The 13,670-nt window shown below is 33.9% G+C and overlaps 1 protein-coding gene across 1 annotated transcript in view; it reads left to right on the top strand.

The window, feature by feature from the left end:
• The window catches only part of LOC135206843 (uncharacterized), a 13,826-nt gene extending 3,713 nt beyond the window's left edge, over positions 1-10,113 (top strand). Inside the window, exon 2 of the mRNA XM_064238330.1 lies at positions 9,912-10,113. Coding sequence (XP_064094400.1) covers positions 9,912-10,113 — 202 coding nt within the window. The remainder of the gene's footprint in view (positions 1-9,911) is intronic.
• Positions 10,114-13,670: the final 3,557 nt, after the last annotated feature.

Here is a 13,670-nt window from a genome sequence, read left to right as displayed (position 1 = left end):
GATGAAGCATAAGTAGATAATTACTGTTACAAGACTACTCAAAATGTGGGAAACAACATAAGTGTATGTGGCTATGACCGTTTCCCTGGAACTGATCACCTATCTTGCAAAACTGATGTAAATGTGCAACCCCCCTTTTTTACATATTTTCTTGTAGCTTATTATTTTAGAGAGAGAGAGAGAGAGAGAGAGAGAGAGAGAGAGAGAGAGAGAGCTAAGGCAACCCTTTTAGAAAATTGTGAAAATTTTTACCTTTGCCATGAGGACTAATCTTAAAAGCCCCTAGATGTGATTTCTTTGTCAAAGGTGTTCAAGACCGATTAAACCCCAGAACGTGTTCAGCAGAGAGCAAGTTTACCAGAATATATTTCTGTAATAGGTATAGATACTTCACCCATGCATGCATAAAGATTTGTTCTCATAAAGTTTATTAGATGCATGTTATGAGACATGAGCGTGGAAGGATACACATTTAATTCAAATATAGTGAAACGAAAGATATAACTTATGTTGAAAGATTGTATGACATCAGTGACTGTTCTCATTTTTATACGACAAATGACCGCTGATGTAGAAGGACAATCTTTCGAGAACAGCTTAGAAAAGCATGCCTTCTCTACCGCTTTACAGACTACTTAATAAAAGAAACTAACACTGTCTCTTCTCCTAGTTTTGAAGAGCATTAATGAAAATCTCAGGAAGCATTTTTTCTTAATCTGGAGTATATTTATAGCTACGGGGAAATAAAGTTATAATCAGGATAATTTTACAGTTACTCACATATGCAACAGTTATTATTTATGAGCCTAAAGAGATTGTTAAGGAGACCTTTTATTCTTTAATGATTTTCCCTCAAACGACAATACTAATCAGATAGGAAATTTAAAAATGGAGAGGAAAGGATTTTTTGTTTAATAAAAATCATCAGAGCTCTAGATGTAAATTTAAAAAAAAAGGGAAAAAGTAGATATTTAGGATAGATTCGATTTCAAGTTCCTAAAAGAGTTAACTGCAGATAAGACCTTTAAGCCATTGCATACATAATCGCCATATGCCAACATTTCCTAGTTAGAAGAACATTGATGATGCCAATGTTATTTCTCGTGGTACCACGTCTACAAATGAGACCATGACATCCTTTTTTGTTTTAATATCGTTATTGTAAACCCTTTAAAGTAGACATTCTTGAAAAAAACACTAAAAACCGTAAAAATAAAAATTCAGTAAAAAACGAAAATAAGTCAATATTTTATTTTATGATGATTTTCTCTACCAGGAGGGATGTTTCATAGTAAATCATTAATCAGTTTTGAATTTTCAAAAGGTTACTTGCATCATGGATATATTGTCAGCAGAACATATGACGTTTACGCAGTAACCGTACAAGCAAACTTGTTCTTAGTGAACTAAACTCTTCAAAAGAAATTAGTCACATTCGTTGCGATTATAATTTTTAGAAAATAATGATCATGAAAAAATGATTAACGAACGAGGTGTTGCCAGAAGCTTGTTTTCTTTTTCTGTCTTACATTATGAGTAAAATATTTTAACCACCTTGCCTCTTGCGTAGTTAGTTCATGGATAATATCCCAGTTTCCAAGGTGTTGTGCATATTACAAAGATGCTTCATTATTAAAGACTCTACGATATATATTTGGATGATATTATTCAAATTATTTTATTTGCATAACAGTAGAAAGGGTTATATTAATTTTAATCATTGCAATGGAAATGATTAGCTTTGCAATAAAAACCACGGTGTTCAAACTGAATGTTGATTAAAGGTAAATTACTAACCTCACTGCACTTACTTGTTGTCTAAAAATTTTAATAACTGCATCCAGAGTTCTGTAATTCAAATGGGGTAATGAATATTACGTCGAAAAAGGATAATTTGGCGGAAATAGCATTAATATGTTTACAGCTGATAAAACTATCCTCGAATGATCTATCATTTCTGAAAAGCTATCCAAACTATGTCTATTTCCAAATGATCATATCCTAAATCAAGCCATTTCATTAAGGCCATTAATTCCGTAAATCGTGATCACGTTATTAATTTACTGGAACATTACGGAGTTAATGCTGTAATAGAACATTATTTATTCAAACGGTCTTTAATATGTTCCAAGTATATGCAGTAGATAGCACATGGGTCAGTATAGCTAGTCGGGTAATAATGAAATATTCGTTCTATATATATTAGATAATTATATATTATATAATATCTATATATATATATATATATATATATATATATATATATATATATATATATATATATATATATATATAGATATCTATATGACCTATCATATATATCTATATTATATATATATATAATTATAATATAATCATATATGATAATATATATATATATATAATAATAATATATATTTATATATATTTAATATAAAATATATCCACATTATTATTATATTTATGTATACCATATAAAATATATTATCTAATTATATATGTATATAATATATAATATATAAGTATATACATATATAATATATAATATATATAGTAATATATATATCGATATAAATAATATATATATATATATAATAAATAATAATCTAGTTACATATATACATAAATATATATTTATATATGATATATTTAAATATAATATATATATAATAAAATATATAATAAAATACTATCATTATAATAATATATAATAATATTATCAAATATCTATATAAAATTCAGTCAGCTTATAAGTGTAAGTCCACAGATATTGTTAATTTAAACAACATCTGTATTATCCACATTTATTATAATAGTTGTATAACATTAATATATATATTAATATATAATATATATATATATATATATATAATACTATATATATATATATATATTATAATATATTATATATATATAAATTAATATAATATAACTATATTATAATATATAATTTTTTTTAAAATAATAATATATACTTATATATGTAATCTTAGCTAATATATATGTTATATTATATATATATATCTATATATATATATATATAACTATATTATACTATATTATAAATAATAATTCAAGTCAGGTTAAATAAGTATATCCACAGATATGTTAATTTTAAACAACTATGTATTATCAACATTATATAGTATATTGTATAACTATATATATATATATAGATAGTAGATATCCGATATATAAGATATATTATATAGATATTATATATATAATATATATAGATATATATATATATTATATTGATATATCGATATATAAGATATATAATAATATAGATTATATATGTCTATATATATATAGATATATAGATATATAAATAATCGACATATATAGATATATATATATTATATTATATAAAAATTCCAGTCAGTTATAAGTATATCCACAGATATTGTTAATTTAAACAACTATGATATTATCAAACATCTATATACGCACAAACATATATATGTTTGAATAACTTAACCCTCTTACGCCGAAGCCCTAAAAATCAAAACGTCTCCCGTATGCCGGGCGGTTTTTATTGGAAGTGAGCGATGAAGTGTTAAAAAATAATTTTCAAAAAATCACAGCGCGCGTAGTTTGAAGATTAAGAGTTCATTTTTGGCTCCCTTTTTTGTCATTGCCTGATGTTTAGAATGCAACTATCAGAAATGAAAAATAATATTTCATTATCATACGTAAATAATGCGCGATATATGGTAGCAAAAAAAAAATTCATACATAATTATATTCAAATCACACTGTGCAGAAAACGGTCAAAGTTAACCAGTTACTTTTTTTTTGCGTTGTATTGTACACTAAATTGCAATCATTTTGATATATAATACATTGTAAAACAATAAAAGCAATACGGGACGGGAAAAATATTATCACCAAAATGATGTACGAATTCGTAACGCGCGGACGTAAAAAAATATTTTTTTCAAAAATTCACCGTAAATCACAATATTCTAGAGACTTCCAATTTGTTTCAAAATTAAGGACAAATGATAGAATATTATGATACTGCAAGAGTTTTAGATTAAAATTGCAGATTTGACCATTTCGGACGAGTTAAAGTTGACCAAATGTCGAAATTTTTTAATATATTTTTTATATGCACATATTTCGGAAATGGAAACAGCTACAACCTTTAATTATTTTTGTTGTGTATTCTTCATGAATTTTCGCACATTTTGATATATGAAACTCTATAATATGAAAAGGAGCAAATATTAGGATAATGCGATCTACGCATTTCGGAGATTTTCGGCCGCGAAGCGGCGCGCGGAGGGAAGAAAGATATTTTTTTCAAGAAATTCACCTAAATCACAATATTGTTCTAGAGACTTCAAATTGGTTTCAAAATGAAGATAAATACATGAATATTACTAAGCCGTAAGAGATTTAGCTTACAATTACGTTTTTCGACCATTTCAATTGTGTCAAAGTTGACCGTACGTAGTATTTTTCCAATTATCGTAATTTATATGCAGATATTTCAAAATGAGAAAAAGCTACAACCTTTAATTATTTTTTGTTGTATTTTTCATGAACTTTACGCAACATTTTGATATATGAAACTGTATAAAACTGGCTAATATGAAAAGGAGCAAATATTAGGATAATGCGATCTACGCATTTCGGAGATTTTCGGCCGCGAAAGGCGCGCGCGGAGGGAAGAAAGATATTTATTTCAGAAATTCACCATAAATAAACCCAATATTGTTCTAGAGACTTCAAATTTGTTTCAAAATAAATATATATAAATGAATATTACTAGGCCGTAAGAGATTTAGCTTACAATTACGTTTTACGACCATTTCGATTGCGTCAAAGTTGACCGTACGTAGTTTTTTTTCCAATTATCGTAATTTATATGCAGATATTTCAGAAATGATAAAAGCTACAACCTTTATTATTGTTTTGTTATTTTTCATGAATTTGCGCACATTTTGATATATGAAACGTATAAAACGGCTAATATGAAAAGGAGCAAATGTTAGGATAATACGATCTACGCATTTCGGAGATTTCGGCCCGCGAAGCGGCGCGCGGAGGGAAGAAAGATATTATTTTTCAGAAATTCACCATAATTCACAACTATTGTTCTAGAGACTTCAAAATTGTTTCAAAATGAAGATAAATAAATGACTATTACTAGACCGTAAGAGATTTAGCTTACAATTACGTTTTTCGACCATTTCGATTGCGTCAAATTTGACCATACGTAGTTTTTTTTTCCAATTATCGTAATTTATATGCAGATATTTCCGAAATGAGAAAAGCTACAACCTTAATTATTTTTTGTTGATTTTTCATAAAATTTGCGCACATTTGATATATGAAACTGTATAAAACGGCTAATATGAAAAGGAGAAAAAGTTTTAGGATAATGCGATCTACGCATTTCGGAGATTTTCGGCCGTGAAGCGTTGCGCGCAGGGAAGAAAGATATTTTTTCAGAAATTCACCATTAATCACAATATTGTTCAAAAGACTTCAAATGTTTCAAAATGAAGATATATAAAGAATATTACTACGTTGTAAGAGATTTAGCTTACAATTACGTTTTTCGACCATTTCCATTGCATCAAAATTTGACCATACGTAGTTTTTTTCCAATTATCGTAATTTATATGCAGGTATTCAGAAATGAGAAAAGCTACAACTTTAATTATTTTTTATAGTATTCTTCATCTATTTACGCACATTTTGATATATGAAACTGTTATAAAACGGCTAATATGAAAAGAGCAATATTAGGATAATGCGATCTACGCATTTCGGAGATTTTCGGCCCGCGAAGCGTGCGCGCGGAGGGAAGAAAGATATTTTGTTCAGAAATTAACCTATCACAATATTGTTCTAGAGACTTCAAATTTGTTTCGAAATTTTCACAAAATGAAGATATATAAAAATGAATATTACTAAGCCGTAAAAGATTTAGCTTACAATTACGTTTTCGACCATTTCAATTGCGTTCAAAGTTGACCGTACGTATATTTTTTCCAATTATCGTAATTTATTATTGGCAGATATTTCCAAAGAAATTGAGGAAAAGCTACAAAACCTTTCAAAAATTTAATTTTTGTTTTGTATCTTCATAAATTTACGCACAATTGTATATGAAAACTGATAAAACGCTTAATATGAGGAAAAGCAAATATTATATAAGCATTCTAATTTCGGAGATTTTTTCGGCGGCCGCGGAAGCGGCGCGCGGGAGGGAAGAAATAGATATTTTTCGAAATTCACCAAAATAATTCACTAATATTGTTTCTAGAGACTTTCAAATTTTGTTTTTCAAAATGAATATAAATAAAGAAATATTACTAGGCCGTAAGAGATATTAAAACTTCAATTACGTTTTTAACTCGGCCAATTTCGATTGCGTCCAAAGTTGACCGCGTAGTTTGTTTTTTTTTTTTTTTTTTTCCAATTATCGGTATATATCAGATATTTTCAGAATGGGAAAGCTACAACCTTTTAATTTTTTTTTGTTTTTTTTTGTATTCTTCATGAATTTGCACACATTTTGATATATGAAACTCTATAATAAGCCGAAGCAATATTAGGAAAAAATAATGCGATCTACGCATTTCGAGATTTTTCGGGCCCGCGGAAGCGGCGCGCGGAGGGAAGAAATATTTTTTTTATTTTTTCAGAAATTCACCATAAATCACAATATTGTTCTAGAGACTTCAAATTTGTTTCAAAATGAATATAAATCACAATGAATATTACTAAGGCCGTAAGATATTTAGCTTACAATTACGTTTTACGGCCATTTCGATTGCGTCGAAAGTTGACCGTACGTAGTTTTTTTTTTCCAATTATCGTATTTATATGCAGATAAATTTCAGAAATGGGGGAAAGCTTACACCTTTAATTTACCTTTTTTGTTGTATTTTTTTTCTTCATGAATTTGCGCACATTTGATATATGAAACTCTATAATATGAAAAAGGATCAAAATTTATTCGGATAATGCGATCTAACGCATTTCGGAGATTTTCCGGCCTCGGCGAACGCGGCGCGCGGGGGAAGGGAAAGAAATATTTTTTTTCAGAAATTCACCATTGAATCACAATTATTGTTCTAGCGTCTTCAAATTTGCTTCAAAATGAAGATAAACTACATGAATATTACTAAGCCGTAAAAAGAAGATTTTAGCTTACATTTACGTTTTTTTCCGAAACAATTTTCGATTGCGTCAAAGTTGACCGTACGTATAATTTATTTTAGGTTTTATTTTTTCCCAATTTATTTTTATTTCTTTTGTTTTTTTTTGTTTCAATATGGGCGGGAAGGGATTATTCGATAAAGTGGGCAAAAGGCTGGGAAAAGCAGCCAACCTTTAAAATTTTTTTTTTTGGTTGGGGGGGGGTATTTTTTCAAGGAGTGAATTACGCACAGGTTTTGAATAATATGAAATTGGGGTATAAACAAACGGCTAATATGAAAAGGAGCAAATATTGAGGTATCAATGCTATCTACGCATTTCGTAGATTTTCGGCCGCGAAACGGCGCGCGGAGGGAAGAAAGATATTTTTTTCAGAAATTCACCATAAATCACAATATTGTTCTAGAGACTTCAAATTTGTTTCAAAATGAATATAAATAAAGGAATATTACCAGGCCGTAAGAGATTTAGCTTACAATTACGTTTTACGACCATTTCTATTGCGTCAAAGTTGACCGTATGTAGTTTTTTTTTTTTAAATTATCGTAATTATATGCAGGTATTTTCAGAAATGAGAAAAGCTACGCCTTTAATTATTTTTTGTTGTTTTATTTTTCATTTCAATGAACTTTGGCGCACAGTTTTGAATATATGCAAAACTGTATAAAACGGCTAATATGGAAAATGGAAAAGGAAAAGCCAATATTAAGGATAATGCGATCTACGCATTTCGGAGATTTCGGCCGCGAAGCGGCGCGTGGAGGGAATAAATATATTTTTTCTAGAAAATTCCACCATAAATCACAATATTGTTCTAGAGACTTCAAATTTGGTTTCAAAATGAAGATAAATAAATGAATATTTACTAGACCGTAAAGAGATTTAGCTTACAATTACGTTTTTCGACCATTTCGATTTGCGTCAAATTGACCGTACTTATATAGTTTTTTTTCCAATTATCGTAATTTATATGCAGATATTTCAGAATGAGAAAAGCTACAGCCTTTAATTATTTTTTGTTGTATTTTTCATGAATTTGCACACATTTTGATATATGAAACTCTATAAAACGGCTAATATGAAAAGGAGAAAATATTAGGATAATGCGATCTACGCATTTCGATTTTCGGCCGCGAAGTGGCGCGCTGAGGGAAGAAAGATATTTTTTTCAGAAATTCATCCGGACATAAAATCCATAATATTGTTTCTAGAGACTTCAAATTTGTTAATCAAAATTAAGATATATAGATGAATATTACTTAGGTCGTAAGAGATTTAGGCTTACAATTACGTTTTTCGACCATTTCCATTGCATCAAAGTTGACCGTACGTAGTTTTTTTCCAATTATCGTAATTTTATATGCAGGTATTTCAGAAATGAGAAAAGCTACAACCTTTAATTATTTTTGTTGTATTTTCATGTATTTACGCACATTTGATATATAAAACTGTATAAAACGGCTAATATGAAAAGGAGCAAATATTAGGATAATGCGATCTACGCATTTCGGAGATTTTCGGCCGTTTCGAAGCGGCGCGCGGAAGGAAGAAAGATATTTTTTTCAAAAATTCACCATAAATCACAATATTGCTAGACTTCAAATTTGTTTCAAAATGAATATAAATAAATGAATATTACTAGGCTGTAAGAGATTTAGCTCACAATTGCGTTTTTCGACCATTTCGATTGCCTCAAAGTTGACCGTACGTAGTTTTTTTTCCAATTATCGTAATTTATATGCAGATATTTCAGAAATAAATGATAAAAGCTACAACCTTTAATTATTTTTGTTGTATTTTTCATGAATTTGCGCACATTTTGATATATGAAACTCTATAAAACGGCTAATATGAAAAGAAGGAGCAAATATTAGGATAATGCGATCTACGCATTTCGGAGATTTTTGGCCGCGAAGCGGCGCGCGGAGGGAAGAAAGATATTTGTTTCAGAAATTCACCATAAATCACAATATTGTTCTAAAGACTTCAAATTTATTTAAAAATGAAGATAAATAAATGAAGATTACTAGACTGTTATGTATTTTGCTTACCCAAAAATACCAACATAAAAAAAATTAAGATATATATATATATATATATATATATATATATATATATATATATATATATATATATATATATATATATATATACTCATCATATATATATATATATATATATATATATATATATATATATATATATACTATATATATATATTATATATATATATATATATATGTATGTGTTTCTTTATTTATTACATTTTCCGATTCTGGTACGAATACATAAATAAAAGGAATGCAGGTGACACTTTTCTTTTTGCATACAATGAATTATCGTATTCATGCATAGATACTGAGATATAAAAACTTGAAAATAAATAAAAAAATAAATATAAAACAAATGCAGAATACTCACTCCTAATCCTGACTCTCGTTCTATTCTTGTTTTCTCCCCCCTCCTCCATTGAAGAGTCTTGCATTTTTTTCCTCTCGACATGACGAGGTACAGGTGGAGGAGGGAGACGCGCGCCCTTACGGCCGCTGGGATAGGGCGCGGTTCCGTGCGCCCTCCCTTGACCGCCGCTGAGTCGCACTCCAATACAAGACCGCACTGTGGTATTTGCGGTCACACTCCCCGAACCTGCATAGAGCTATCTTGCAGGTGCGACAGAAGAACCGGGTGTCTCTCCTTCTGCCATTCATATGGCACACCCGGAGATCCAGTGTGTGATCCCCTGGCATCAGCCGACACGGAGGGTCCACTACCCGACGAGAAGGGGCGCGGTGGGGGCGTCAGCAGGGCGGTCAGCAGGGGCGGGGCGGCAGCAGGGGCGTAGGGGCAGGCGGCAGCAGGGGCGGCGAGCAGGGGCGGCAGCAGGGGCGGCAGCAGGGCGTCAGCAGCAGGGGCGTCGGCAGCAGGGGCGGCGGCAGCAAGGGGCGGTCATGACAGCAGGGGCGTCAGGCAGCTAAGAGGCGGCAGAAGGATACCGAAGTAGCACCCCTAAGGTCTGCCCTTTACTATGGGTAGATCTACAGCTCGGGGGGCAGGGGGCCAGACATGGAAGGCCACTCATTGGATCAAAGTTGATGAGGGCTTCCCCGGCTGCCTCGAGGAAACTGTAAGTGGCTCATCCTCCGTAGATCGGGACCGTAGTACCCACAGTAGAGTACGTAGGCATTTTGGAGGGCCAACTGAAGGATGTATTTGAGGAGCTTCTGTGTCCACCTTCTGGTTCTCCTGGCGAAGGGATAATATTGGATGAGTTGATCAAAAGAGATCAACTCCTCCCATGTGCCTATTGTAGTGCCCAATGACGGTAGGGCGCTCTACACGAAACTGCTCATACACAACTCGGCCCTGTCGACGCGTCTTCTTCCGCTGCACGATCTCCTCTTGGACAGGTTCATGGCTCGTCGTAATCATGGGGACGAGTCGGACACCCTTCCAACAGATGATGAAGACAGCTCCCTTCCGCCGCCACTGTGTCTCTCCTCTTGCCAGATGTTGCTGATGGCTAGCGTACCTCTTGAAGGAATTCGGGGCCCCACGCACCAACGAAGGGTACCACTGACGTGAACACCTGCATCATACAGTTCCTGGGCCAGGGATACCGAGTTATAATAATTATCCATAAACAGGTGGTATCCCTGGTTACGGAAACGATCCACAAGCCCGAAAACAGTTTCACGCATCGTGGAGAAGACCCTGGAATACACCGAAAAGTCCACGACGTAGCCAGTGTTGGCCTCGGTAATAAAAAAAAATTTCACGCAATATTTCTTCGGCTTCTTGGGGTTATACACTTTGATGCTTAGACGTCCTTTGTAAGGCATCATCCCCTCATCTAAAGAAAGGTTCTTTCCAGGAATCACGAGAGTTTTACAGCGTTCACGAATATATTCCAACACTGGGCGCACTAAAATGAGGCGATCAGAGTTATTCCGGGGTATGGCCCTTCGGTAGAAGGCGTTGAAATATCTGTCCAACGCCAGGAAAGTATCACGGGGCATAATGCCGGGCACATTGGGCGTACTTAAAAAAAAATTACGCCTCCAATACATCCTGACGTCGGCAGCAGGAATCAATCCAAAAAAAACGTGGAGCCCCAAAAAATGCGCCATGTCAGGGAGGTTGCAGCCTCGCCAGTGATATGATAATGTCGTGCGTAGTTCATCACGGCAATACCTGGCGTAGTCCGCCGTCTCTGCTACCAGGTACTCCAGCAATTCCCGCGTAAGGAAAAGCTGAACAAAACCCAGAGCAGTCAGGGGAACAGGTACGGTGAGCCCAGGATTTGCCGTAAATGGATGCATGGTAGGTGGTGTGGGGTCCTCTGTCCACCCATCGTCGCTCTCGGACGACCCTTGGCTAGCACGACTATCCGACCTTCTACGTGCCCCTGCTCGCGCGCGCGCGCGGGCACGATTTCCCATACGAACCCCCCTCACTGGCCCATCTCCCTCACTCAAGCCTTCACTTTCTGTATCCCCATCATCATCGCCAACAAAACTTGATCCTAAATCATCGTCCTCCCCCTCCTCAGATTCCCCCTCATAAGCACTAAAACTACTAAATTCTAGTTCACTTTCGGGATGTGCCCTCGAACGGACATTGGGGGCAAATAATCCTCGTCATCACTTTGATCGGGAGTAATGTCCTCGTCACTGGATGACCAACCGCCATCAAAATGAGGACTTGCCAAATGCTCTCGATCGAGCTCCGATAAATAATCGTCAATGTCCCTTGGTTTGAGCCCTCCCAAATTCCTACGAATGCCCCTAAGGACGGCACGATGCTTCCTTGGGGTTACTAACGGCAAATGAGACCCATTCGAAGCACTTTCATCGACACGTGGTCGCACAGAACGGCGTTGAGGAGCGAGGTCAGGTTGGGTGCTGGGTCCTTCGCCAGCATCCAAGTCCAAAACTCTTCTAACACGATCCCTTCCGACGGGTAAAACGCGCCTTTCGCGTGTCATACGACGGTCAGACATCTCTATGAACGTTCTGTACCAACACAAATGTTCAAAGTCTCGCACAAGCTCAGTCAAACACGATTGCGGCAAAAGATCGCTGACGGATGATGCTACGATGATGCTGGCTGGAGCGAGAAGGAAGGATTCCGCGCATGCGCACTTGGGTCACGCTTTGAAACAAAATAACACCTCGAACCGTGAACTCCCAGCATCCCCCAAGGCGCGTGATTCAAATGTTTTTGGCTGGTAGGGCCAACTAATTTTTTTTAATTTTTTCCGCGAATTTAAAAAAAAACTTTTTTGTGTCGACGTATGGTACGTCCAATCGGCATACGGGAGACATTTTGACTCGACGTTTAATACGTCCAATCGGCGTAAGAGGGCTAATAAGCTTGTTTTACGAAGTCGGAGGAACTGGGATGACTAAGTATGTCATAAAGCGTTCTTCTGCAAAAGGAGATGAAAAGCAATCACGTAAACCCTTTTGGTTTTTACTGCGTCTGCACTTACTCAAACCTGAAGGAATTTGATAGTCTTCCATAACTCGTAAATATCTGAAAACTTTTCGTTGGAGTAAATGGGTGCCATGTGATAATATGAAAGCGGTGTTCTGTCACAACTACCGCAAATGTAGACTCTAAAATATAGAATCATTGTGCATCATTACTAAATGTATTATTATGTAGCTCTGTTGATTAATAGATCACTCAGTGGAATTGCATACTGTCTGCGAAATAAATGTATTTTCATCAACACCATCGAATCAGCTCATAAGCGAGAAAAAATCAGTGTATCCTAAATTCAATGGTAAAATACAGCGCTCTACTACTCTTGGTGATTAAAATAAAATCTATTTTGATCCCATACAAGAATATGGAAGATTAAGATATAAAAAGTGTTTTTCATTCTATAATAGTAATACTGATTCCAGGGCAATAGTGCTAAATCGAATGAAATGATGAAGCAAGCTATTTTTAATGTCACAGTGGACTGGACACCCGCAGCTTATTATTAGATTACCGTCTTGATATTGTCTTGTAATACTATTGATTTTTGATGGCATGAGTTTATAGGTAACAATGCTACTACTGCTATTGCTACCACCACTAATAATAATAATAATAATAATAATAATAATAATAATAATAATAATATAATAATAATAATAATAATAATAATAATAATAATAATAATAATAATAATAATGGTAAGAAATTCAGAATCTCGTGAAGAGCAATCTGTCTCATAAAAATGCACAATTATATACAGTATATTCAAGCTATTTTCAATGTCACAGTGGGCTGGACACGCGCAGTTTATTGTTATTATATTACCGTCTTGATATTGTCATGTAATACTGTTGATTTTTGATGGCATGAGTTTATAGGTAACAATACTACTACTGCTATTACTACCACCACTAATAATAATAATGATAATGGTAAGAAATTCGCAACCTCGTGAAGAACAATCTGTGTCATAAAAATGCACAATTATATAGTAGAGTATATTGCAATGTAAAACATAG

This window comes from Macrobrachium nipponense, chromosome 31, assembly GCF_015104395.2.
Source record: "Macrobrachium nipponense isolate FS-2020 chromosome 31, ASM1510439v2, whole genome shotgun sequence".
NCBI classification, from domain to species: Eukaryota; Metazoa; Arthropoda; class Malacostraca; order Decapoda; family Palaemonidae; genus Macrobrachium; species Macrobrachium nipponense.
Note: the sequence above shows the minus strand (reverse complement) of the source record. Positions and strands in the feature narration are given on the sequence as shown.